The sequence below is a fragment of the Stegostoma tigrinum genome, chromosome 14 (assembly GCF_030684315.1).
Source record: "Stegostoma tigrinum isolate sSteTig4 chromosome 14, sSteTig4.hap1, whole genome shotgun sequence".
NCBI lineage: Eukaryota > Metazoa > Chordata > Chondrichthyes > Orectolobiformes > Stegostomatidae > Stegostoma > Stegostoma tigrinum.
Genome location: NC_081367.1, coordinates 20,157,424 through 20,180,729, shown reverse-complemented (window position 1 = coordinate 20,180,729; position 23,306 = coordinate 20,157,424). Strand labels below are relative to the sequence as shown.

The following is a 23,306-nucleotide window of genomic DNA, read 5'->3' as shown; positions in this document are numbered from 1 at the left end:
GGCGGACCGAAGATGGAGAGAAAAGAAGATAGGTGGAGAGGAGAGTATAGGTGGGGAGGTAGGGAGGGGATAGGTCAGTCCAGGGAAGACGGACAGGTCAAGGAGGTGGGATGAGGTTAGTAGGTAGGAGATGGAGGAGCGGCTTGGGGTGACCCTCCATCCACTGACCCCTTCACCCGCTTCCAACACAAGTCCTCCTCCTGGACACCACCCCCAGGCCTCCTACCTTCCCTCGACCTCTTCATCTCTAACTGCCGTCGAGACATTAACCGCCTCAACCTCTCCACCCCTCTCACCCACTCCAACCTCTCCCCTGCAGAACAGGCAGTCCTCCACTCCCTCCGCTCCAACCCCAACCTCACCATCAAACCCGCAGACAAGGGTGGCGCAGTGGTAGTATGGCGCACTGACCTCTACATCGCCGAGGCCAGACGCCAACTCTCCGACACCACCTCCTACCGCCCCCTCGATCATGACCCCACACCCGAGCACCAAACCATCATCTCCAACACCATTCATGACCTCATCACCTCAGGGGACCTCCCACCCACAGCCTCCAACCTCATTGTTCCCCAAACCCGCACGGCCCGTTTCTATCTCCTTCCCAAAATCCATAAACCTGCCTGCCCTGGTCGATCCATCGTCTCAGCCTGCTCCTGCCCCACCGAACTCATCTCCACCTATCTGGACTCCATTTTCTCCCCTTTTGGTCCAGGAACTCCCTACCTACGTCCGTGACACCATCCACGCCCTCCATCTCCTCCAGGACTTCCAATTCCCTGGCCCCCAACACCTCATATTCACCATGGATGTCCAGTCCCTATACACTTGTATTCCGCATGCAGATGGCCTCAAGGCCCTCCGCTTCTTCCTGTGCTGCAGGCCCGACCAGTCCCCCTCCACTGGCACCCTCATCCGCCTAGCTGAACTCGTCCTCACCCTCAACAACTTCTCTTTCGATTCCTCCCACTTCCTACAGACTAAGGCCATGGGCACCCGCATGGGCCCCGGCTATGCCTGCCTCTTTGTAGGTTACGTGGAACAGTCCCTCTTCCGCACCTACACAGGCCCCAAACCCCACGTCTTCCTCCGTTACATTGATGACTGTATCAGCGCCGCAGAGGAGCTCGAACAGTTCATCCACTTCACCAACACCTTCCACCCCAACCTTCAGTTCATCTGGGCCATCTCTAGCACATCCCTCACCTTCCCAGACCTCTCAGTCTCCATCTCAGGCAACCAGCTTGTAACTGATGTCCATTTCAAGCCCACCGACTCCCACAGCTACCTAGAATGCACCTCCTCCCACCCACCCTCCTGCAAAAATTCCATCCCCTATTCTCAATTCCTCCGCCTTCGCCGCATCTGCTCCCACGATGAGGCATTCCACTCCCGCACATCCCAGATGTCCAAGTTCTTCAAGGACTGCAACTTTCCCCCCACAGTGGTTGAGAATGCCCTTGACCGCGTCTCCCGCATTTCCCACAACACATCCCTCACACCCCGCCCCCACCACAACCGCCCAAAGACGATCCCCCTCGTTCTCACACACCACCCCACCAACCTCCGGATACAACGCATCGTCCTCCGACACTTCCGCCATCTACAATCCGACCCTACCACCCAAGACATTTTTCCATCCTAACCCCTGTCTGCTTTCCAGAGAGACCACTCTCTCTGTGACTCCCTTGTTCGCTCCACACTGCCCTCCAACCCCACCACACCCGGCACCTTCCCCTGCAACTGCAGGAAATGCTACACTTGCCCCCACACCTCCTCCCTCACCCCTATCCCAGGCCCCAAGATGACTTTCTACATTAAGCAGAGGTTCACCTGCACATCTGCCAATGTGGTATACGGCATCCACTGTACCCGGTGCGGCTTCCTCTACATTGGGGAAACCAAGCGGAGGCTTGGGGACCGCTTTGCAGAACACCTCCGCTCAGTTCGCAATAAACAACTGCACCTCCCAATCGCAAACCATTTCCACTCCCCCTCCCATTCTTTAGATGACATGTCCATCATGGGCCTCCTGCAGTGCCACAATGATGCCACCGGAAGGTTGCAGGAACAGCAACTCATATTCCGCTTGGGAACCCTGCAGCCCAATGGTATCAATGTGGACTTCACCAGCTTCAAAATCTCCCCTTCCCCCACTGCATCCCAAAACCAGCCCAGTTCGTCCCCTGCCCCCACTGCACCACACAACCAGCCCAGCTCTTCCCCTCCACCCACTGCATCCCAAAACCAGTCCAACCTGTCTCTGCCTCCCTAACCTGTTCTTCCTCTCACCCATCCCTTCCTCCCACCCCAAGCCGCACCTCCATCTCCTACATACTAACCTCATCCCACCTCCTTGACCCGTCCGTCTTCCCTGGACTGACCTATCCCCTCCCTACCTATACTCTCCTCTCCACCTATCTTCTTTTCTCTCCATCTTCAGTCCGCCTCCCCCTCTCTCCCTATTTATTCCAGAACCCTGACCCCATCCCCCTCTCTGATGAAGGGTCTAGGCCCGAAACATCAGCTTTTGTGCTCCTGAGATGCTGCTGGGCCTGCTGTGTTCATCCAGCCTCACATTTTATTATCTTGGATTCTCCAGCATCTGCAGTTCCCATTATCACTTCTTCAGTAGCCAACTGACTTCCTATCCTCATCAACAGGAAAACTTCAGATCAGGCTGCAATCAGCCACTTCAGAGCTGACTGATGAGCTGGCTAGTGAATCATCGGCCTCTCAGTAGAGGCCCTGTCTTACCAGAAGCTCTGGGTCTTTGAGGTTGTCTCCCTGCAGGCACAGACAATGAGAAGTGATTTTTTTTTGAGCTTAGCTGGAACAGGGAGGTCAGGGAATTTGATTCAAAGGATAGGGCAAGTGCCCAATCCCTGCCCACACTTCCTCCACAGCCCTGTTATTTGGCGGCTTACAGGCAGGAAACCAACCACCTTTCTTGCAACTGGAAAGGCAGGTAATTGAGCCAGTTGTTGACATCTTTAAGTGGGTGTGAATTGGCCACTTCAGGGCCGTCATTTGATGAGAAGCTCAAAAGGTTACCCATGGATCTTCGTGCCCAGCATTTAATTGCTGAGCTGGTGAGAAGAGGGTGACTGCATCTCTGGAATCAACTCTCCCAATAATTTCCCCTTTTTGTCACCTTAATTGCTACCTCGAGGAGGGTCCAATCACACTAACTGTTGATGAGACTACTGTTTCAAAAATTCATGGTGGAAGATGGTGGATGATTTTAACCTAATTGGGTGGGAAATCCTCAGGATTGGGAGCTTGACTGCAATGGAGAACAAAACCAAATGGTTTACAAAAGCCACATTGCATCCAAACTTGTCAGATTTCCATTTGGGTGGATTAAAACTGACATTCTGGTCAATCAGAAAACCTAACCAATCATGCCCCAAAGAGTGCTGGAATTCTCTCTCGAGGGACTCCATTTGGTTGACAGTATTGAAATATGATTACTCTCATAAATTTAACATCTTGATGAGTCAAACTGTAGACTACGCCAGACATTGATTTCATAAAGAAGGAAGTCATAAAATAGCTCCAATACTTCTTTAAAATTTCTAGATGTAAACATTTCTGGGACAGCATTTACTTGTGAAAAGGGGATAATTTTGCTATGTTTTGAGCATTGAATAGGCTTGTTAATTTAGTTGCTCATTTGGGTTTAAGTTTAATTTCTGATCCCCATTCCTTCCATCCCTGTCCGAAAAGTGACGATTCATGAGCATGAGTTGAAGCTATGTTGGTGCAGATGGCAGTAACAACCTCTGTTACCTTGCCAAATTTGACCATTTTTCATCAGCATTCAGTATTGACAAGAACTTAAGCAATGGGAGGTCTCACATTGAAATCAAATGCATCCATGCATAATTTCTGCAGTAGGGTCACTGGATAACAATTGCCTTTGGGAAACCTAAGGTTGTTTCACCTAAACAGATTGATTGAACCTGATCTAAAATCTGCTATGAATGTTACTGCTAATCAATCACGTCAGCAACTCTCATGTTGTTTTAACCATTGACTAGAAAGTTTAAATGCATTTTTTTTAAAAAAAAGATTGTGCATTCCATACGTGGTAGTACATTCCTTTTTCTGGTGTGTTTCACAATGGGTGCTGTGCAGAAATGTAAATATCTTGAATGATTAACGATGGTTCAACCCTTCGTAAAACAAAATCTACAAGCCTCGTTCCCCACTTCACATACCATTCATTTTGATTGAAAATGAAAAACAATATGAGAATTTGCACAGTTGGTGAGTTGTTTAACTGCTGCAGGGGAGCAGTTCTGAGGAAGGGTCACTCGACTCAATATATTAACTCTGATTTCTCTCCTCAAATGCTGCTAGACCTGCTGAGCTTTTCCGGCAAATTCTGTTCATTTACAGCATCCGCAGTTCTTTCAGGCTTTAGTGTTGTTGCAAACCTTCCTTCAGATGGTAGGAGCGAACCCCTTTCTAAATTTGGCGGTGACTTCGTAGATATTAAAGGCTCTGAGCAGAGATATGAAGAAGACCATACAACTTTTGGATCAGCACTCTCTCCTTAGTAACTTTAGCCACAAAAACACTGTGTTGGCCATTCATTCATGAAGCAATCATAGAATGCAAATGTTTGCCATGTTTGTCTCTTGTTAAATTTGTGATGTGACAACTCCTTGGGGCCTTTTTATGAGTAATATAAAGTTCTGTATAAATCCATTTGTCTATAAGATTTCAATAAGACGAAAACGTGATTTCTATATAAAAAATATAGATTTTCTTTTATCAGCTTCTAATAAACAGTCACAGATGCTGGCTTCTAATTGACAGCCCTGGGAATTTAGCTGGCTGCACTGACGATACGTTTCATTTAGTTTGAGAATGCCCTGATTATTATAAGTTAATGAGACTTCCAACTACCTGATCCCTTTGCAATCAAATGGTGTAATCTGTTTCAAAGTGACGATCTTTAAAAATAAATTAAGGGAAGATGCATGACATTGAAGCCAGAAAACTAAAATATAGAAAGCAAATAACAAAATATGCTCTGGGGGTTTGGCACCTATTGCTGTTGTCTGAAACTCCTTGGATACGGGGTTGCTATGGCATAAAGTGCAAGCAGTGAATTGAATGAGAATGCTTTTAATTCAGAGATGCTGGAAAGGAAGGGTGTATTCATTATTGAAAATAATGTAATTCCTGGGGAGTTAAAGATGATTGATTCAAACTTATCATGGTAGCAATCTCATTTAAGGGAATCTACACGTATATTTGTTCCAATTTTTTTCTATACTATTTCTATGTCCCACCCAGACTTTCATGATAACATTGGAGAACATGTTTACTGCCACCTTTGAACATAATTCATAATTTATTTTGTCATTTAGATTCAACTGGAATGGAATGGTAGTCGTTTGGAGTAGTCAAACTGGATGCCACAGTAGACAGTGTATCTGCCACTTGCCTGATCCCATTATGTTTTGAACATGGCGGAGGATGTGATGGATGGCCTGTGGGACAAATGAAGCTCTTAATTTAAGGATGATCTCCCACCACGGTTGGGATGCAACACAGTGAAGAAGGCCAACATCAAGTGTCCAGCCTGCTAGGTGGCCTGTTGGCTGGCTCAGGGGAAGCTCTCTCTGCATGGGTTCCATATACCCATCAGAAGCTCCTCACTCTGCCTCTCACTATTGCCACCCTGCATCTCCCTTTCTTCCTTGCCCTGTCCACCCCAAACCCCAATACCTCTTTGCTGAGTTCTGACTCTGAACCTATCTTCATTTGGGACCAGAGCTCCTTGATTACAGAGGGCTACCTGCATTTCCAGCATTGGCCATCCATTAAAATTGTGCCACTGGGATAAGAGGCTTGCTTGCCATTTGATTTCCTGGCAGCTCTCAGTACCAGGACTTCATCTGAGACATTGGTAAAGTTGAACTCAAGCTGATTAATGGAACAACAGCCAGACAGAGTTGGGCTAACATCAAATTTTACACTGTGGGCATAAGGTGTCTTGATCCCCAGGCATTAGACTAACTCCAACACATTAAGAACAGAAGAACTAAGAAGACAATTCAGCCCCACCCCCAACCCCTGCAAAAGCTGAGTGAGAAAATAGTTGCTTGTGAGTTTTTATCAGTGGCCAGAAGGTGGACTTGGCATCCCATTCACTAAGACAGGTAAGCTGCTGAAGTGGAAGGGCTGTTGGTACACTTTCCAGCAGGTTGCGCTGGGAGCACAGTGAAAGCAGCACTCCCCAAAATGGAGGTGCCCCTTTCTTTATTTCTAACATAAATAAAAAGGCCCTTCGAGTTTGTGTCTGTTCTAAGCTTTCCAGTTCCACGGCTATCTCTAGCTGCAGGCAGCTAAACTGTCCCCTGCTGCTTGTAGAGACCTGAAGGCTAACTAGAAAATCCCACTTGTCTCCACGACTATGCCTTCAATAACTTAAATTGTCTACTTGCTGCTTGTTAGCAAGGAGCCCTGTCACCCTGGCATCCTGCCTCTGAGAAAATTAGCATGGGAAGGGTGGGCTAAAGCTGAGGAACCAGCACACTGATCAATGGTACCCCTTTTTAGTGCCCACCTGCAATGAGGACTAAAATTCCTGTTCATAAAATCAAGAGTTTGAATAACTGTACAGTTGCTCAGTTCTTACCTCTAATTTACATTGTTCATTATACTTCTTGACTATTTTATCCACATAATCATTGTGCTCTTAAAATGTGAAACAGTTTATGGAGGTCTTAAGAGACCATGGAAAGGCTATAGCATGAATATAGCTATCAGCCCAATGGATTTATTTTCTTTCTGCGCCCACACCTGCACAACCCCCACCCCCGCAAATTAAGTCATCTGGAAGCTGCAAATTCAATTTAATTAACTTTTGATGAAACGTTCTTCGAAGTCTCTCCCATCTGAACATGTTGAAAATTGCTTCACTGATACTGTTAATCTGTCAGACATTCACAAACTACACAATTCAAATTAGTTACAACTCATGAAAAACATTTTGAACGGGGTGAGTTTCACCTTCAGAGAAGCAAAATTGTGTGGTATGTTCTACTCCATTTTCTTCGCATTCTTACCCCGTGTGGTGTCACATGTTTTCTGCCCTGTTAAATTTGAAATTCACTGCTAATATTTGCAATTTCAATGGAAACTCAATGGCCTTTTATAAATGCTCACATTTCCAGTATGAGGTGTTAGTTTTGTTTTGCAAGTTGTGATTGTTGGCAATTGACCATTATGTTCTTTGTTATCATTTGATCTCTATCTACAGGTGTGAGGCACTTGCTCCCTGTGTGGATGAGGAACAGGGCTGCAGGAAGGATGAGTCAACTGACCATGGCACCATGATCCAGGAGGCCATTCAATAGGCTGGAGCTAAAAGACAGATTGTAGTTGTAGGGGATTCCATCATCAGGGGAATAGACAGTATCCTTTGTGAGCAGGAGAGAGAATCCCGCATGGTGTGTTGAATGCCTGGTGCCAGGGTGCGAGATATCTCTGACCGGTTTGAGTGGATACTAGAGAGGGAGGAGGAGGATCCAGTTTTTGTGGTCCACGTAGGTACCAACAACATAGGCAGGACTAGGAAAAATTACCTGTTTCGGGATTATGAAAAGCTAGGAACAAAATTAAAAAACATGTCTTCAAGGGTCATAATCTCTGGATTGCTCCCCGAGCCACGTGCAAATTGGCATAGGGAGGCGAGGATCAGGGAAGTAAACACGTGGCTAAAAGAGTGGTGTGGGAAAGAGGGTTTCCTTTTCATGGGGCACTGGCATCAGTTCTGGGACAGGAGGGATCTATACCACTGGGATGGACTCCACCTGAACGGGGCCGGGCCCAGTGTTCTGGCGAAATGGGTAAATAGAGTGGTTAATAGGACTTTAAACTAATAAGTAGGGGGGATGGGAGAAATGAGCATAGAGGGAGAATAACAATTAATGTAAGGCAAAGCAGCAGGTTAGCAAGTGACGAGGAAGCTTCAACTCCACTGAAAATTAGGAAAAAAGTTAGAGGGAAGGAGAACTCAAGAGCTGTTAGTAATGGAGGTAATAGGACCCAAAAAGAAGGTGCAAAAACTGGCATAAGGGCACTTTATCTGAATGCTCAAAGCATTCAAAACAAGGTGGATGAGTTGACGGTACAAATCATGGCAAATGGGTATGATTTAGTGGCCATTACAGAGACATGGTTACAGGATGGTCGTGACTGGGAGTTAAATATCCAGGGGTATCAAACTGTTCAGAAGGACAGACAGGAAGGTAAGCGAGGTGGTGTTACTCTGATTTTTAAGGATGATATCAGGGTGGTAGTGAGAGATGATATAGGTTCTACTGAACAAAACGTTGAATCCATTAGGTGAAAATTAGGAATAGCAGGGAGAAGAAGTCATTGATAGGTGTGGTTTATAGGCCACCAAATAATGACAGTGTGGTGGGGCGGGCAATAAACATAGAAATAACTAATGCATGGAAAAATGGGACAGCAATTATCACGGGGGATTTTAATCTACATGATGATTGGTCAAACCAGGTCCGTCAAGGCAGCCTTGAAGTGGGGTTTATAGAATACATCCACAATAATTTCCTTGAACAATATGTAATGGAACCTACAAGGGAGCAAACTATCCTAGATCTAGTCCTGTGTAATGAGACAGGAATAATTAGTGATCTCACAGTTAGGGATCATCCCAGCAGGAGCGATCACAGTGTGATTGAATTTAAACTACAGATGGAGAGTGAGAAAGTTAAATCCAGTACCTATGTCCGGTGCTTACACAAAGGAGACTATGAAGGAATGAGGGAGGAGAATAAGGGAACCGCAGATGCTGGAGAATCCAAGATAGCAAAGTGTGAAGCTGGATGAACACAGCAGGCCAAGCAGCATCTCAGGAGCACAAAAGCTGATGTTTCAGGCCTGGACCCACGAGGGAGGAGTTAGCTTAGGTAAAATGGGAGCAAAAACTTTATGGTGGATCAATTGAGGAACAGTGTAGGACTTTCAAAACAATTTTTCACAATGCTGAGCAGAAAGATATTCCAGTGATAAAGACAAACTGTAGGCAAAGAGAGAGCCAGCCGTGGGTGTCTAAGGAAATAAAGGATAGTATTAGACTGAAAAAAAATCACATACAAAAATGCATGGGAAACTACATGGAAACATATGTGGGAAACTAGTAAACTGGGAAATCTTTAAAGGCCAACAAAAAGCCACAAAAAAAAAGTTATAAAGAAAAGTAAGATAGATTATGAGAGTGAACTATCTCAGAATATAAAAACAGGCAGCAAAAGTTTCTATAAGTATGTAAATCGTAAAAAAGTGGCGAAGGTAAGGATTGGTCCTTTAGAGGATAAAAAGGCCAATTTAATAACTTGGAATGAGGCAATAGTTGAAACATTAAACAGTTATTTCCTGTCGGTCTTCACAGTAGAAGACACAAAAAACATGCCAAAAACTGATGGCAAGAAGGTTATAGCAGGTGACGATCTTGAAACTATCATTATCACCGCATTGCATCATGAGAGTCAGGTTTGTGCCTGCATCCCCTTAAATTAACCATGATGCATTAAGGAAACATGAAATCTTCACCCAGATGTAGAGAGGAAAGTCAGAGCCTTATCTCTTGTGCCAAGAAATACCATGAAATTGGCCTGCAATCTGGGCAGCATGGTGGCTCCGTGGTTAGCACTGCAGCCTCACAGTGCCAGGGACCCGGGTTCGATTCCAGCCTCGGGCAACTGTCTGTGTGGATTTTGCACGTTCTTCCCATGTCTGCGTGAGTTTCCTCCGGGTGCTCCAGTTTCCTCCCACAGTCCAAAGATGTGCAGGCTAGGTGGATTGGCCATGCTAAATTGCCTGTAGTGTTCTGGAGTGTGTGGGTTATAGGGGGATGGGTCTGGGTGGGATGCTTCAAAGGGCGATGTGGACTTGTTGGGCCAAAGGACCTGTTTCCACACTGTAGGGAATCTAATCTAATCACGAGGGAGACAGTGCTGAGTAAGCTAATGGGGCTAAAGGTTGGCAAGTCCCCTGGCCCTGATGAAATGCATTCCAGGGTGCTAAGAGAGGTGATGGGGCAAGTAGCAAATGTACTAGTAATTATTTACCAAAATTCACTGGACTCTGGGGTGGTTCCTGCAGGTTGGAAAACAGCCAATGTGACGCCACTGTTTATAGAAGGAAGTAGACAAAAAGCAGGTAACTATAGGCCAGTTAGCTTAACTTCAAAAGTGGGAAAAATGCTTGAATCTATCATTAAGGAAGAAATAGCAAGACATTTGGATATAAATTGTCCCGTTGGAAGCACCCAGCATAGGTTCATGAAGGGTAGGTCACATTTAACTAATTTGGTAGAATTCTTTGAGGATATTACTTGCATGGTGGACAATGGGGAACCTGTGGATGTGGTTTTTCTGGATTTCCAGAAGGCATTTGAGAAGGTGCCACACCAAAGGCTGCTACATAATATACAGTTGCATGATATTACAGGTAATGTACTGGCATGGGTAGAGGATTGGTTGACCAGTAGAAAGCAAAGTGTAGGGATAAATGTGATAATGGGAACTGCAGATGCTGGAGAATCCAAAATAATAAAATATGAGGCTGGATGAACACAGCAGGCCCAACAGCATCTCAGGAGCACAAAAGCTGACGTTTCAGGCCTGGATCCTTCATCAGAGAGGGAGATGGGGTGAGGGTTCTGGAATAAATAGGGAGAGAGGGGGAGGCGGACCGAAGATGGAGAGAAAAGAAGATAGGTGGAGAGGACAGTATAGGTGGGGAGGTAGGGAGGGGATAGGTCAGTCCAGGGAAGACGGACAGGTCAAGGAGGTGGGATGAGGTTTATAGGTAGATGGGGGTGCGGCTTGGGGTGGGAGGAAGGGATGGGTGAGAGGAAGAACAGGTTAGGGAGGCAGAGACAGGTTGGGCTGGTTTTGGGACGCATTGGGTGGAGGGGAAGAGCTGGGCTGGTTTTGGGATGCAGTGGGGGAAGGGGAGATTTTGAAGATGGTGAAGTCCGCATTGATACCATTGGGCTGCAGGGTTCCCAAGCGGAATATGAGTTGCTGTTCCTGCAACCTTCGGGTGGCATCATTGTGGCACTGCAGGAGGCCCATGATGGACATATCATCTAAAGAATGGGAGGGGGAGTGGAAATGGTTTGCGACTGGGAGGTGCAGTTGTTTATTGCGAACCGAGCGGAGGTGTTCTGCAAAGCGGTCCCCAAGCCTCCGCTTGGTTTCCCCAATGTAGAGGAAGCCACACCGGGTACAATGGATGCAGTATACCACATTGGCAGATGTGCAGGTGAACCTCTTCTTAATATGGAAAGTCATCTTGGGGCCTGGGATAGGGGTGAGGGAGGAGGTGTGGGGACAAGTGTAGCATTTCCTGCGGTTGCAGAGGAAGGTGCCGGGTGTGGTGGGATTGGAGGGCAGTGTGGTGCGAACAAGGAAGTCATGGAGAGAGTGGTCTCTCCGGAAAGCAGACAGGGGTGGGGATGGAAAAATGTCTTGGGTGGTGGGGTCGGATTGTAGATGGCAGAAGCGTCGGAGGATGATGCATTGTATCCGGAGGTTGGTGGGGTGGTATGTGAGAACGAGGGGGATCGTCTTCGGGCGGTTGTGGCGGGGGCAGGGTGTGAGGGATAAATGGGTGTTTTTCTGGTTGGCGGTCAGTGGCTAGTGGTGTGCCTCAGGAATCAGTGTTGGGACCGCAATTGTTTACAATTTAGACAGATGATTTGGGGTTGGGAACTAAGTGTGGTATGTCAAAATTTGTACATGAGACTAAGGTGAGTGATAGAGCAAAGTGTGCAGAAGACACTGAAAGCCTGCAGAGAGCTATAGATAGTCCATCTGAGTGGGCAAAGGCCTGGCAGGTGGAGTACAATGTTGATAAGTGTGAGGTCATCCATTTTGATAGGAATAACAGCAAAAGGGTCTACGTTTTAAATGGTAAAAAATTGCAGTACGCTGCTGTGCAGTGGGACTTGGGTGTCCTTGTGCATGAATCGCTGAAAGTAGGATTGCAGGTGCAGCAGGTAATTAAAAAGGCAAATAGAATTTTGTCTGCCATTGCTCGAGGGATGGAGTTTAAAAACAGGGAGGCTATGCTGCAGCTTATAGGGTCCTGGTAAGGCTACACCTGGAGCACTGTGTGCAGTTTTGGTCTCCTTACTTGAGAAGAGATATACCAGCATTGAAAGGTGTGTCGAGGAGATTCACTTGGTTGATTCCAGAGTTGAGAGGATTGGTTAATGAGGACAGACTGAGTACACTGGGATTATACTCATTAGAATTCAAAAGAATGAGGGGAGATCTTATAGAAACATGTAAGATTATGAAGGGAATAGAAAAGGTGGAGGCAGGGAGGTTGTTTCTGCTAGCAGGTGAAACTAGGACTAGACGGCATCACCTCAAAATAAAGGGAAGTAGATGTAGGACTGATGTCAGGAGGAACTTCTTCGTCCAAAGGGTTGTGAATCTGTGGAATTCCCTGCCCAGAGAAGTGGTTGAAGCTACCTTGCTGAATGTTTTTAAGGCAAGGCTGGATAAATTTTTGAACTGTAAAGGAATTAAGAGATATGATCAGTGGGCAGGTAAGTGGAACTGAGTCTCAAAAAGATCAGCCATGATCTTATTAAATGGCGGGGCAGGCTCGAGGGGCCGGATGGCGTACTGCTGCTCCTAGTTCTTATGTTCTCATGTCCTTACAGCTGTGATGGGGAGCTGTGAGTGGAGCCTTTTGGTACATTGGATGTTGTCCCTGCCTCCAAACTGGAAGCACCAAGTTCAAGTTGATCCTTCGGCAAAGGGAGATGAATTTGATGAGTATTAACTTGCAAATGCTCCTACTACATGTCAGTTGCAGCTGGAAAGATGAGGAGAGATTCCTGGTCAGCCTTGTGAAGGAAGGAAAGTTACAGCTTCTGTCATCACTCGCCATAGATCCAGAGTGTAACACACATGCAAGAATACAATTTGCCATAGCAACTTGGGGAATCTTGTATGGGTTTACGATTTAGATAATGAGATTTGTAGCAGATTGGACCTGTCTTGGTTCAGAGTGCATCTTGCACCATTGTTTGATTTTGCCAGGCGGAGAGAGAAATTTCTCCTGGGCAGTATTGAGTTCCACTCCATGGGAAACCAACTTGTCTCATTAATATTCAGTTTCCTATCATACCTAGCAAGCTGGATGTCGAGAAAGCTTGAATGGAAATCAGAGTGGTTACTTTGCAATTTCAGCTTGCTGCTTGCTCCATGATGTTAAGAGCTAAACAACATCTTGGAATGGCCCATTGGCACCAGCTGCTGACACCCCACATCCAACATTTGCACAGTCCTCTTGATCATCATGGCACCTTTCCATTATAGTTGCAGGAAATATAGACTCACATTGCTGGGCACATTGGCAGTGGGTATTGGAAGGCTGCTGCAAGGTCACTTTGCCCATTGACAGGTCCCCAGCTCACAGATTGGACCAGATTACATTTTACAAATAGTATCAGAGATAATGGGAACTGCAGATGCTGGAGATTCCAAGATAATAAAATGTGAGGCTGGATGAACACAGCAGGCCAAGCAGCATCTCAGGAGCACAAAAGCTGACGTTTCGGGCCTAGACCCTTCATCAGAGAGGGGGATGGGGGGAGGGAACTGGAATAAATAGGGAGAGAGGGGGAGGCGGACCGAAGATGGAGAGTAAAGAAGATAGGTGGAGAGGGTGTAGGTGGGGAGGTAGGGAGGGGATAGGTCAGTCCAGGGAAGACGGACAGGTCAAGGAGGTGGGATGAGGTTAGTAGGTAGCTGGGGGTGCGGCTTGGGGTGGGAGGAAGGGATGGGTGAGAGGAAGAACCGGTTAGGGAGGCAGAGACAGGTTGGACTGGTTTTGGGATGCAGTGGGTGGGGGGGAAGAGCTGGGCTGGTTGTGTGGTGCAGTGGGGGGAGGGGATGAACTGGGCTGGTTGAGGGATGCAGTGGGGGAAGGGGAGATTTTGAAACTGGTGAAGTCCACATTGATACCATATGGCTGCAGGGTTCCCAGGCGGAATATGAGTTGCTGTTCCTGCAACCTTCGGGTGGCATCATTGTGGCAGTGCAGGAGGCCCATGATGGACATGTCATCAAGAGAATGGGAGGGGGAGTGGAAATGGTTTGCGACTGGGAGGTGCAGTTGTTTGTTGCGAACTGAGCGGAGGTGTTCTGCAAAGCGGTCCCCAAGCCTCCGCTTGGTTTCCCCAATGTAGAGAAAGCCGCACCGGGTACAGTGGATGCAGTATACCACATTGGCAGATGTGCAGGTGAACCTCTGCTTAATGTGGAATGTCATCTTGGGGCCTGGGATAGGGGTGAGGGAGGAGGTGTGGGGACAAGTGTAGCATTTCCTGCGGTTGCAGGGGAAGGTGCCGGGTGTGGTGGGGTTGGAGGTCAGTGTGGAGCGAACAAGGGAGTCACGGAGAGAGTGGTCTCTCCGGAAAGCAGACAGGGGTGGGGATGGAAAAATGTCTTGGGTGGTGGGGTCGGATTGTAAATGGCGGAAGTGTCGGAGGATAATGCGTTGTATCCGGAGGTTGGTAGGGTGACCTACATAGGCCCCAAACCCCACCTCTTCCTCCGGTACATTGATGACTATATCGGCGCCGCCTCTTGCTCCCCAGAGGAGCTCGAACAGTTCATCCACTTCACCAACACCTTCCACCCCAACCTTCAGTTCACCTGGGCCATCTCCAGCACATCCCTCACCTTCCTGGACCTCTCAGTCTCCATCTCAGGCAACCAGCTTGCAACTGATGTCCATTACAAGCCCACCGACTCCCACAGCTACCTAGAATACACCTCCTCCCACCCACCCTCCTGCAAAAATTCCATCCCCTATTCCCAATTCCTCCGCCTCCGCCGCATCTGCTCCCACGATAAGACATTCCACTCCCACACATCCCAGATGTCCAAGTTCTTTAAGGACCGCAACTTCCCCCCCACGGTGATTGAGAACGCCCTTGACCGCGTCTCCCGCATTTCCCGCGACACATCCCTCACACCCCGCCCCCGCCACAACCGCCCCAAGAGGATCCCCCTCGTTCTCACACACCACCCTACCAACCTCCGGATACAACGCATTATCCTCCGACACTTCCGCCATTTACAATCCGACCCCACCACCCAAGACATTTTTCCATCCCCACCCCTGTCTGCTTTCCGGAGAGACCACTCTCTCCGTGACTCCCTTGTTCGCTCCACACTGACCTCCAACCCCACCACACCCGGCACCTTCCCCTGCAACCGCAGGAAATGCTACACTTGTCCCCACACCTCCTCCCTCACCCCTATCCCAGGCCCCAAGATGACATTCCACATTAAGCAGAGGTTCACCTGCACATCTGCCAATGTGGTATACTGCATCCACTGTACCCGGTGCGGCTTTCTCTACATTGGGGAAACCAAGCGGAGGCTTGGGGACCGCTTTGCAGAACACCTCCGCTCAGTTCGCAACAAACAACTGCACCTCCCAGTCGCAAACCATTTCCACTCCCCCTCCCATTCTCTTGATGACATGTCCATCATGGGCCTCCTGCACTGCCACAATGATGCCACCCGAAGGTTGCAGGAACAGCAACTCATATTCCGCCTGGGAACCCTGCAGCCATATGGTATCAATGTGGACTTCACCAGTTTCAAAATCTCCCCTTCCCCCACTGCATCCCTCAACCAGCCCAGTTCATCCCCTCCCCCCACTGCACCACACAACCAGCCCAGCTCTTCCCCCCCACCCACTGCATCCCAAAACCAGTCCAACCTGTCTCTGCCTCCCTAACCGGTTCTTCCTCTCACCCATCCCTTCCTCCCACCCCAAGCCGCACCCCCAGCTACCTACTAACCTCATCCCACCTCCTTGACCTGTCCGTCTTCCCTGGACTGACCTATCCCCTCCCTACCTCCCCACCTACACCCTCTCCACCTATCTTCTTTACTCTCCATCTTCGGTCTGCCTCCCCCTCTCTCCCTATTTATTCCAGTTCCCTCCCCCCATCCCCCTCTCTGATGAAGGGTCTAGGCCCGAAACGTCAGCTTTTGTGCTCCTGAGATGCTGCTTGGCCTGCTGTGTTCATCCAGCCTCACATTTTATTACATTTTACAAATGCTCATTTTCGCTGTTAGCACTCACTCACTTAGCATCTACTTGCATGCTCGCAGCATCCATGTGTTGCTTTACCTGACCTGCCAAGCTGGTTAGCAACTAGACTGTTCAGCCAGAGGCAAAGTTTATTGACACTGTCCTATCGATGAGCTCCTTTGCACAGACATACAGGCAGCCACTTGTCATGCTTTGTCAGAAGAGATCCACATGCAGTGGTGTACCACAAGCAGGACCCAGGACAGGATGATAAATTAGGGCCAATAACCAGGACTGTCGGAGGCCTCTGTATTTGGTTTGAGTGTAGGGAAACTATGTACAAGCTGTGGGCGGTCTGAGGCCAGAGACCCTCCCATGAGCAGCACTGCAGCCTTTGATTTCTGTCTCTAGCCCTGCCCACAAGGATTATTGCGTGGCCCCCAGCTCTTCACAACCTTTGAAAGTGGTTTGGATGTGGAACCAATTGTAATATTTACAATTTTGCAGATGATTCAACACTTGGTGATAATAAGAGTTATGGAGAAGATGCGATTGGACTTCAAGGGTAAATTAGGCTGGTTGAGTGACTGTGCATGAACTTTGAAGATGGAATATAATGTGGAAAATATGGACTTATCCAATTTGGTATGAAAAAACAAGAACTTAGGGTATTTCTTCAATGGTGAGAGATTGAAAAGTGCTGATGCCCAGAAGACACCTTGGTATCGGTTCTGGGTCCTGTTTTCTTTGTCATGTATATAAATGATTTGAATGAGGTTATAGAAGGTTATATTATATAGTAAGTTTGTGGATGGCACAAAAATTGGTGGCATTGTAGATAGTGAAGAAGATTTTCTAAGATTACAAAGAGATCATGAGGAAATCGATCTTTGACTGAAACATGGCAGATGAGTTCAATCTGAGTTATTGCATTTGGTATAGCAACAAGTGTAGGGCTTATATAATTAATGGTAGGGCCTTGGGTAGTTTTGTCGAACAGAGGGACCTAGAGGTGCAGGTACATAATTCTTTAAAGTTTGTGTCACATCTATGTAGCATGGGTGAAAAAATGTTAGCATGCTTGCCTTCATTGTTCAGTCCTTGAGTGTAAGAGTTGGGACATTATGTTGAGGTTGTATAGGACATTGAGGCTGCTCCTGGAGTACTGTGCCCAGTTCTGGTCACCCACTTATAGGAAGGATATTATTAAGCTGAAGAGGGTTCAGAAGAGATGTATGAGGATGTTGCTGGGTATGGAAGGTTTGAGTTAGAAGAAAATGCTGGATAGGGTGGGACTTTTTTACCCTGGAGTGTAGGAGGTTGAAAATTGACCTGATAGAAAGTTATAAAATAATGAGAGTTGTAGGTAGGGTTAATGCAGTCGTCTTTTCCCTAAGATGGGGAATTTCAAGACTGGAGGGCACATTTTTAAGGTGAATGGAGAGAGATTTTAAAAAGACATGAGGCAATTTTTTTTTACACTGAAGTTGGTTCACGTGTGGAATGAACTTCCTGAGGAAGTGGTGGATGCAGGTTCAATTACAATGTTTAAAAGACATTATGATGGATACGTGAATGGGAAAGGTTTGGAGGGATATGGGCCAGGAGTAGGCAAGTGAGACTAGTTTAGCTTGGGAATATGTTTGGCATGGGCTGGTTGGACCAAAGTGTCTGTTTTCATGCTGTATGACTATGATTCTGAATCACTGATCGCTAGTATGTAGGTGCAGTAAGCAATTCAAAACATGAACGATATGAATACCTTAATTGCAAGAGGATTCAATTGCAGGAACAAACAAATCATGACTTGGTTGTATAGAACACTGTTCAGACCTTACACAGTATTATTTGCAGCCCTAGTCTCCTTGCCTAAGGAAGGTTATATATGACACTGAGTTTCACCAGATTTCTGTGATGGTGGGCTGTCCTATAAGGAAATATTAAGGAGATTGGCTTTTATCCTCTAGGGTTTGCAAGAATGAAAGATGTTTTTGCTGTATAATTCTTAAAATGGATAGACAGAGAAGGTGCAAAAAGGATATTTTCTCTGATTGGGTCTAGAATGTCACAAAATAAAGGGCAAGCCGTTTAAGATTGAGGTGAACAAGAATATACTCCAAGGGTAGTGAATCTTTGGAATTCTCAATCCCAGAGGTCTGTGTAAGTTTAGCCATTAAGTAAGTTCAAGACGGATAGATTTTCTAGTTTCTAGAGTCATCAAGGGTCATAGGAATAGCATGGCACCATGGCATGAGTTAAATGTTCAGTGGTGATCCAGAATGACAGAGCAGGCTCAAGGATCTGAATGGCTTACTGCTGCTCTTATTGCTCTCGGAGCATGCTAGTCAAATCAAAATTGACCGGTGCCAAAAATATACAGTGCGGCAAATGCCATAAGCATCCGAAGATATCCTAGATGGAGCACAGATGTAGGTGTAGCTTGTCTTCCGTGAGTCAGCATGTTAAGTAATTACTCAAAGTACCACACGTATTTGTTGGACATAAACCTAGAAATTATGCTGTGATGTGTTGCTAAATTCATGCTTAATTTTGAAACTTTAGTGAAGGAGATGTATTGAAAAACTTCATACAGAATGGTGGTTGCCATTCATGTAAATATACATGAAAGCTACATGTACCAGTATAACATGTGAATCAATTCAAAAAACTAAAGTAATTCATTGTCTAAATGAGAGGCAATGCTGCCAAATCTTGGACAATCAACATTTTCTTTATCGGCCAACTGTGACCTTTGAGGAAATGTGTTAGAAAATTTGTTCAAATGATGATACTGATTGGGCTGTTATGGGGTTAGGATCAATATTATTTTTGACTGAGGTCATTATCATGGATTCAGAAACTCGGTGCAGATTCCTCAGATGACAGCAATGCATAAGGGCATTTAAGGGACTCTTAAATAAGCACTTAAAAATAAGGAATGGAGAGATATGGACCAAGGGCTTGCAGAAGAGATTAGTTTAATTTGGTGTCATGTTTGGCACAGATTTGTGGGCCGAAGGGCCCATTCCTGTGCTGTACGGTTCTATGTTCTGTGCTCTAAGTAGGGGGCAAGCAAATTGGAAGAACTAGATGCAACGGACTTGTGGTGCACACAATTTCATTAAGGAAGTGAATATATGTGACAGAACAGATTCAGTGCCAAATGTATCCAATCAACAGGGAGCAGCAGTAATCAACACTAAAATAATATTGAACCACACCAGCTAAAACAAGAAGATCCAACTTAAAACTGAGAGTACTCTGTACAAAAGGCCCCAGTAAGACTGCAACTCAAATACCTTTTCCAGTCTAGTTACAAAGAAACAAGAAAACTAAAATAATCCAATGAAGAGCCACAGGATTAAACCTTCCGTCACTGTCTGATGAGGTATTGAACAAGGCAGGAAAATCTTTGGTGCTTCAATGTCTTTGACATAATCTTTCAGATGTATTTAAGACAGCAAAACCTGCATAAAAGATAAAGTTCGAACGTTATTTCAAATTAAATAGTGGGAATTGAACAAGGCAGGTTCAAGCTAGTTTTGGGACTGCTGACTTGAAGTTCAACTTCCCACAAAGGGTAATTACTCTTAAAATGTACTCCCAGACACGGAAGTAAGGCAATAATTAACAAAAACACTTGAATTGAGATGTTGGAATATTTTAGTTGTTGAAGTAAGCTAGTAATAGTCTTTCTCAATTGGAAAAATGTTGTGACCTCATGAAATAGCAACTTCTAGATATGATCAACTCACCTGATAGTATAACAATAGTCAAAATTTCAATTATTTTTGATTATTTGGAAACAGATGACTGTAATATGAGGAATAAACATTCGGTATAAATCACAGTTCAAACTAATCGTTTTCACTTCTGGCAAGCTCTTTCAAATTGAGAGTGCCTATAATATATATCGCACACAGTTCACACAAACTTTTCTTTTATTACAGGTGAGATTTGTGCTTTTAAAATCCATGGGCAGGATGTGCCATTTGAAGCTGTGGTGTTAAACAGAACATCTGGGCAAGGTCTGATACGTGCAAAGAGTCAAATCGACTGTGAACTTCAGAAAGAGTACACATTCATCATCCAGGCATATGACTGTGGAGCCAGACCTAGTGGAACTTCCTGGAAAAAATCACACAAGTGGGTAACCTGCCCCTAACAAAGCCAGAATCAGTTTGTTACTTTCCTGACATGTTGGTGAGAAGTTTGATTGTTTATAAGTACAGGAAATGGACTGGGTGTAGGCTTGCCAGATTATAAACTGACCAATTCTATCAATTTCTTGACAATAAAATGTGAGGCTGGATGAACACAGCAGGCCAAGCAGCATCTCAGGAGCACAAAAGCTGACGTTTCGGGCCTAGACCCTTCATCAGAGAGGGGGATGGGGGGAGGGAACTGGAATGAATAGGGAGAGAGGGGGAGGCGGACCGAAGATGGAGAGTAAAGAAGATAGGTGGAGAGGGTGTAGGTGGGGAGGTAGGGAGGGGATAGGTCAGTCCAGGGAAGACGGACAGGTCAAGGAGGTGGGATGAGGTTAGTAGGTAGCTGGGGGTGCGGCTTGGGGTGGGAGGAAGGGATGGGTGAGAGGAAGAACCGGTTAGGGAGGCAGAGACAGGTTGGACTGGTTTTGGGATGCAGTGGGTGGGGGGGAAGAGCTGGGCTGGTTGTGTGGCCCGAAACGTCAGCTTTTGTGCTCCTGAGATGCTGCTTGGCCTGCTGTGTTCATCCAGCCTCACATTTTATTATCTTGGAATCTCCAGCATCTGCAGTTCCCATTATCTCTGATTCTATCAATTTCTTGTGTGGTGCATGATTTAGATTTCAAAAGACATCCTGGAAACTGAATGGGTGAAAGAAACTTTGATATAATTATGCTAAATGAATGATGCAAATGACTAGCACAATTCACACCCATGGATATAGATCATGTCAAATGATAGACACCGCAGTTCAAGATGTGTATAAAGTTGTAAAATAATGTACCTATACACTCCGTTCTGATGCTGCAGATGTTGTACGGTTGCTCAAGGCGTGGGCTTCAGAGTATTGAGTAACATATAGTCATTTAGAATCTAATTTTACAATTTTTATAGGATTACGCAGGATAAATGGCACAGGAACACACCATTTGGCCCATGCAGTCATTTCCATTGTTTCCTGCCCACCGAAAACAATTTCCATCTAAATATAGCAGATCTATGCCTTTTGCTTCATTTGTGTATCTAGTTTGTGGTTAAGTGTACGCATACTATTAGCTTCAACCATTCCGTGTGACAGTAAGTTTTGTGTTCTTACCACTCGTTAGGTGATAGTGTAACTTTTGAATTTCCTGTTGGATTTCTGGGTGACTATCATCTAATGATGAGCTCTCGTTATACTCTTCTCCACCAAAAGAAACATTTTTTTTGTATGCTTGCCACCAAAACCTTTTAGAATCTTAGACCTTTCAAGTCACCCCAAACCACATGTTTTCAAGAGGGAAGTGATCCAGCCTGTAATTTGTCTCGTGCGAATTATACCGACACATAGAATTGCAAAAGTGTTCTGGTGTATAAGGAGGCAATTCAGCCTGCACTGGCTTATGAATCATAACCTTGTGCCAATCGCTTGCTTTTTCACCATGTACATGCACATCATTTTTAATCAAATAATCTTTCAAAGGTTCTCTTTGCTGCCTAAATTGAACCAGCCTCCACCACACTCCCAGGCAGTGCATTCCACACCCCAATTACTCATTGACTGACAAACTTTACCCTTGTTTCTTTTGGAAATCATTTTATTTCTACACCCTCTCGTTCTTGTTCTTTTTATAAGCTGGAACAATTTCTCCCTTTTCACTCTACATAGCCCACTCATGATGTTGAAATTCTGATTCATTTATGCTATCAGTCTTGTAAATCTTCAGTGCACGTTTTTCAGTGTCACATCCTTCTTATAGCATAGAGATGTGACCTATCCACAATAGTCTCAATCAGTGTATCATTAATAGCCAGGAAGGCCGAGTGAAAAATTGTCCCTAATAAGGACTGCCCATGTAATAAACACTCACTTTGTAATAAAAATCAGACAAGAATTTCCAGTTAAAATAGTAGTATCAATTTTTTGGAAAACTATTGAAGCCAACACTGTGTACAAATTAACCTAAATTGCACATTTGAAGCAGAAGTGCCACTAGCTTCATGATGAGATCTCCATTGATATTCAACAGCCTGTCTCATGACAGATGCTAGCTTACCTGCTGACTGATTCTGGTGTTTTCCTGTTTTTCCCATGCCTCCTTGTATCAAGTTCAGTGTAGCAGCTGTCAGGATCCACTGAACATGAAAGGATATTAAAACAAATAATTCTTTGTAATTTTTTGATTTGTATAACAGAAAACAGGAATCTTAATTGTGTTTGTCCTCACTAGTTACCACTAAATTATTTGCTGATCTGGAATAAGAATTCAAAATTCCTCTTAATCTTCATTGCTAAGACTCTCGATTTTATTTCAAATGTCGGCTGACTTAACTGATATTAGAATACTTAACACAAATTGTCTGTACAGCACTGGCAAAGGGAGATCAGTGTTCCTCAGGCAAAATGTAACCTCAGCTTGCTTGCACCATTTAGGATTTCTCTTTAAGAACATAATCATCAATAGAATCTCTGAGTAAGGGAGATGCATTTGTCTAAATTCCAATTAAGAGGAAATAGTTCTTGCCTATTGCAGTATCTGTCTTTTTAAGATGCTTTATTATGTTCAACTTTATTTTGTTTCTTGGCAACATCTTGGGTAATTGTGTGGAGCCAAACCTTTCATAGAAAATAAGAGTTATTTCTGAAGTGTTCCCAATGACATTTTGATTTATGCGTATAAATTTCTGTCCAATCCTTGTTGCATAAAATAAGATGTAAACCAGTATTAAGACATTAGTAAATGGAAAGCTAAAAGTGTTGTGATCTGGTTGCAGGGCAGTAGTGCACATTCAAGTGAATGATGTCAATGAATACACGCCAACTTTCAAAGAGACAATATACAAAGGTGTGATCACAGAAGGGAAACTGTATGACAACATATTGCAGGTGGAAGCTGTGGATGAGGATTGCTCTCCACAATATAGCCAGATTTGCACTTATGAAATTGTCACACCTGATGTGCCATATGCTATTGACAGGAATGGTAAGTT

General features: G+C 45.4%; 1 protein-coding gene across 3 annotated transcripts in view; it reads left to right on the top strand.

Annotated features, from left to right (window-relative positions):
• Positions 1–23,306, top strand: part of LOC125457973 (calsyntenin-2) — a 493,448-nt gene that overhangs the window by 338,751 nt on the left and 131,391 nt on the right. For all 3 annotated transcript variants that reach the window (XM_048542802.2, XM_048542800.2, XM_048542801.2), the window contains 2 exons: positions 20,079–20,274; positions 23,091–23,299. In XM_048542802.2, coding sequence (XP_048398759.1) covers positions 20,079–20,274; positions 23,091–23,299 — 405 coding nt within the window. The remainder of the gene's footprint in view (positions 1–20,078; positions 20,275–23,090; positions 23,300–23,306) is intronic.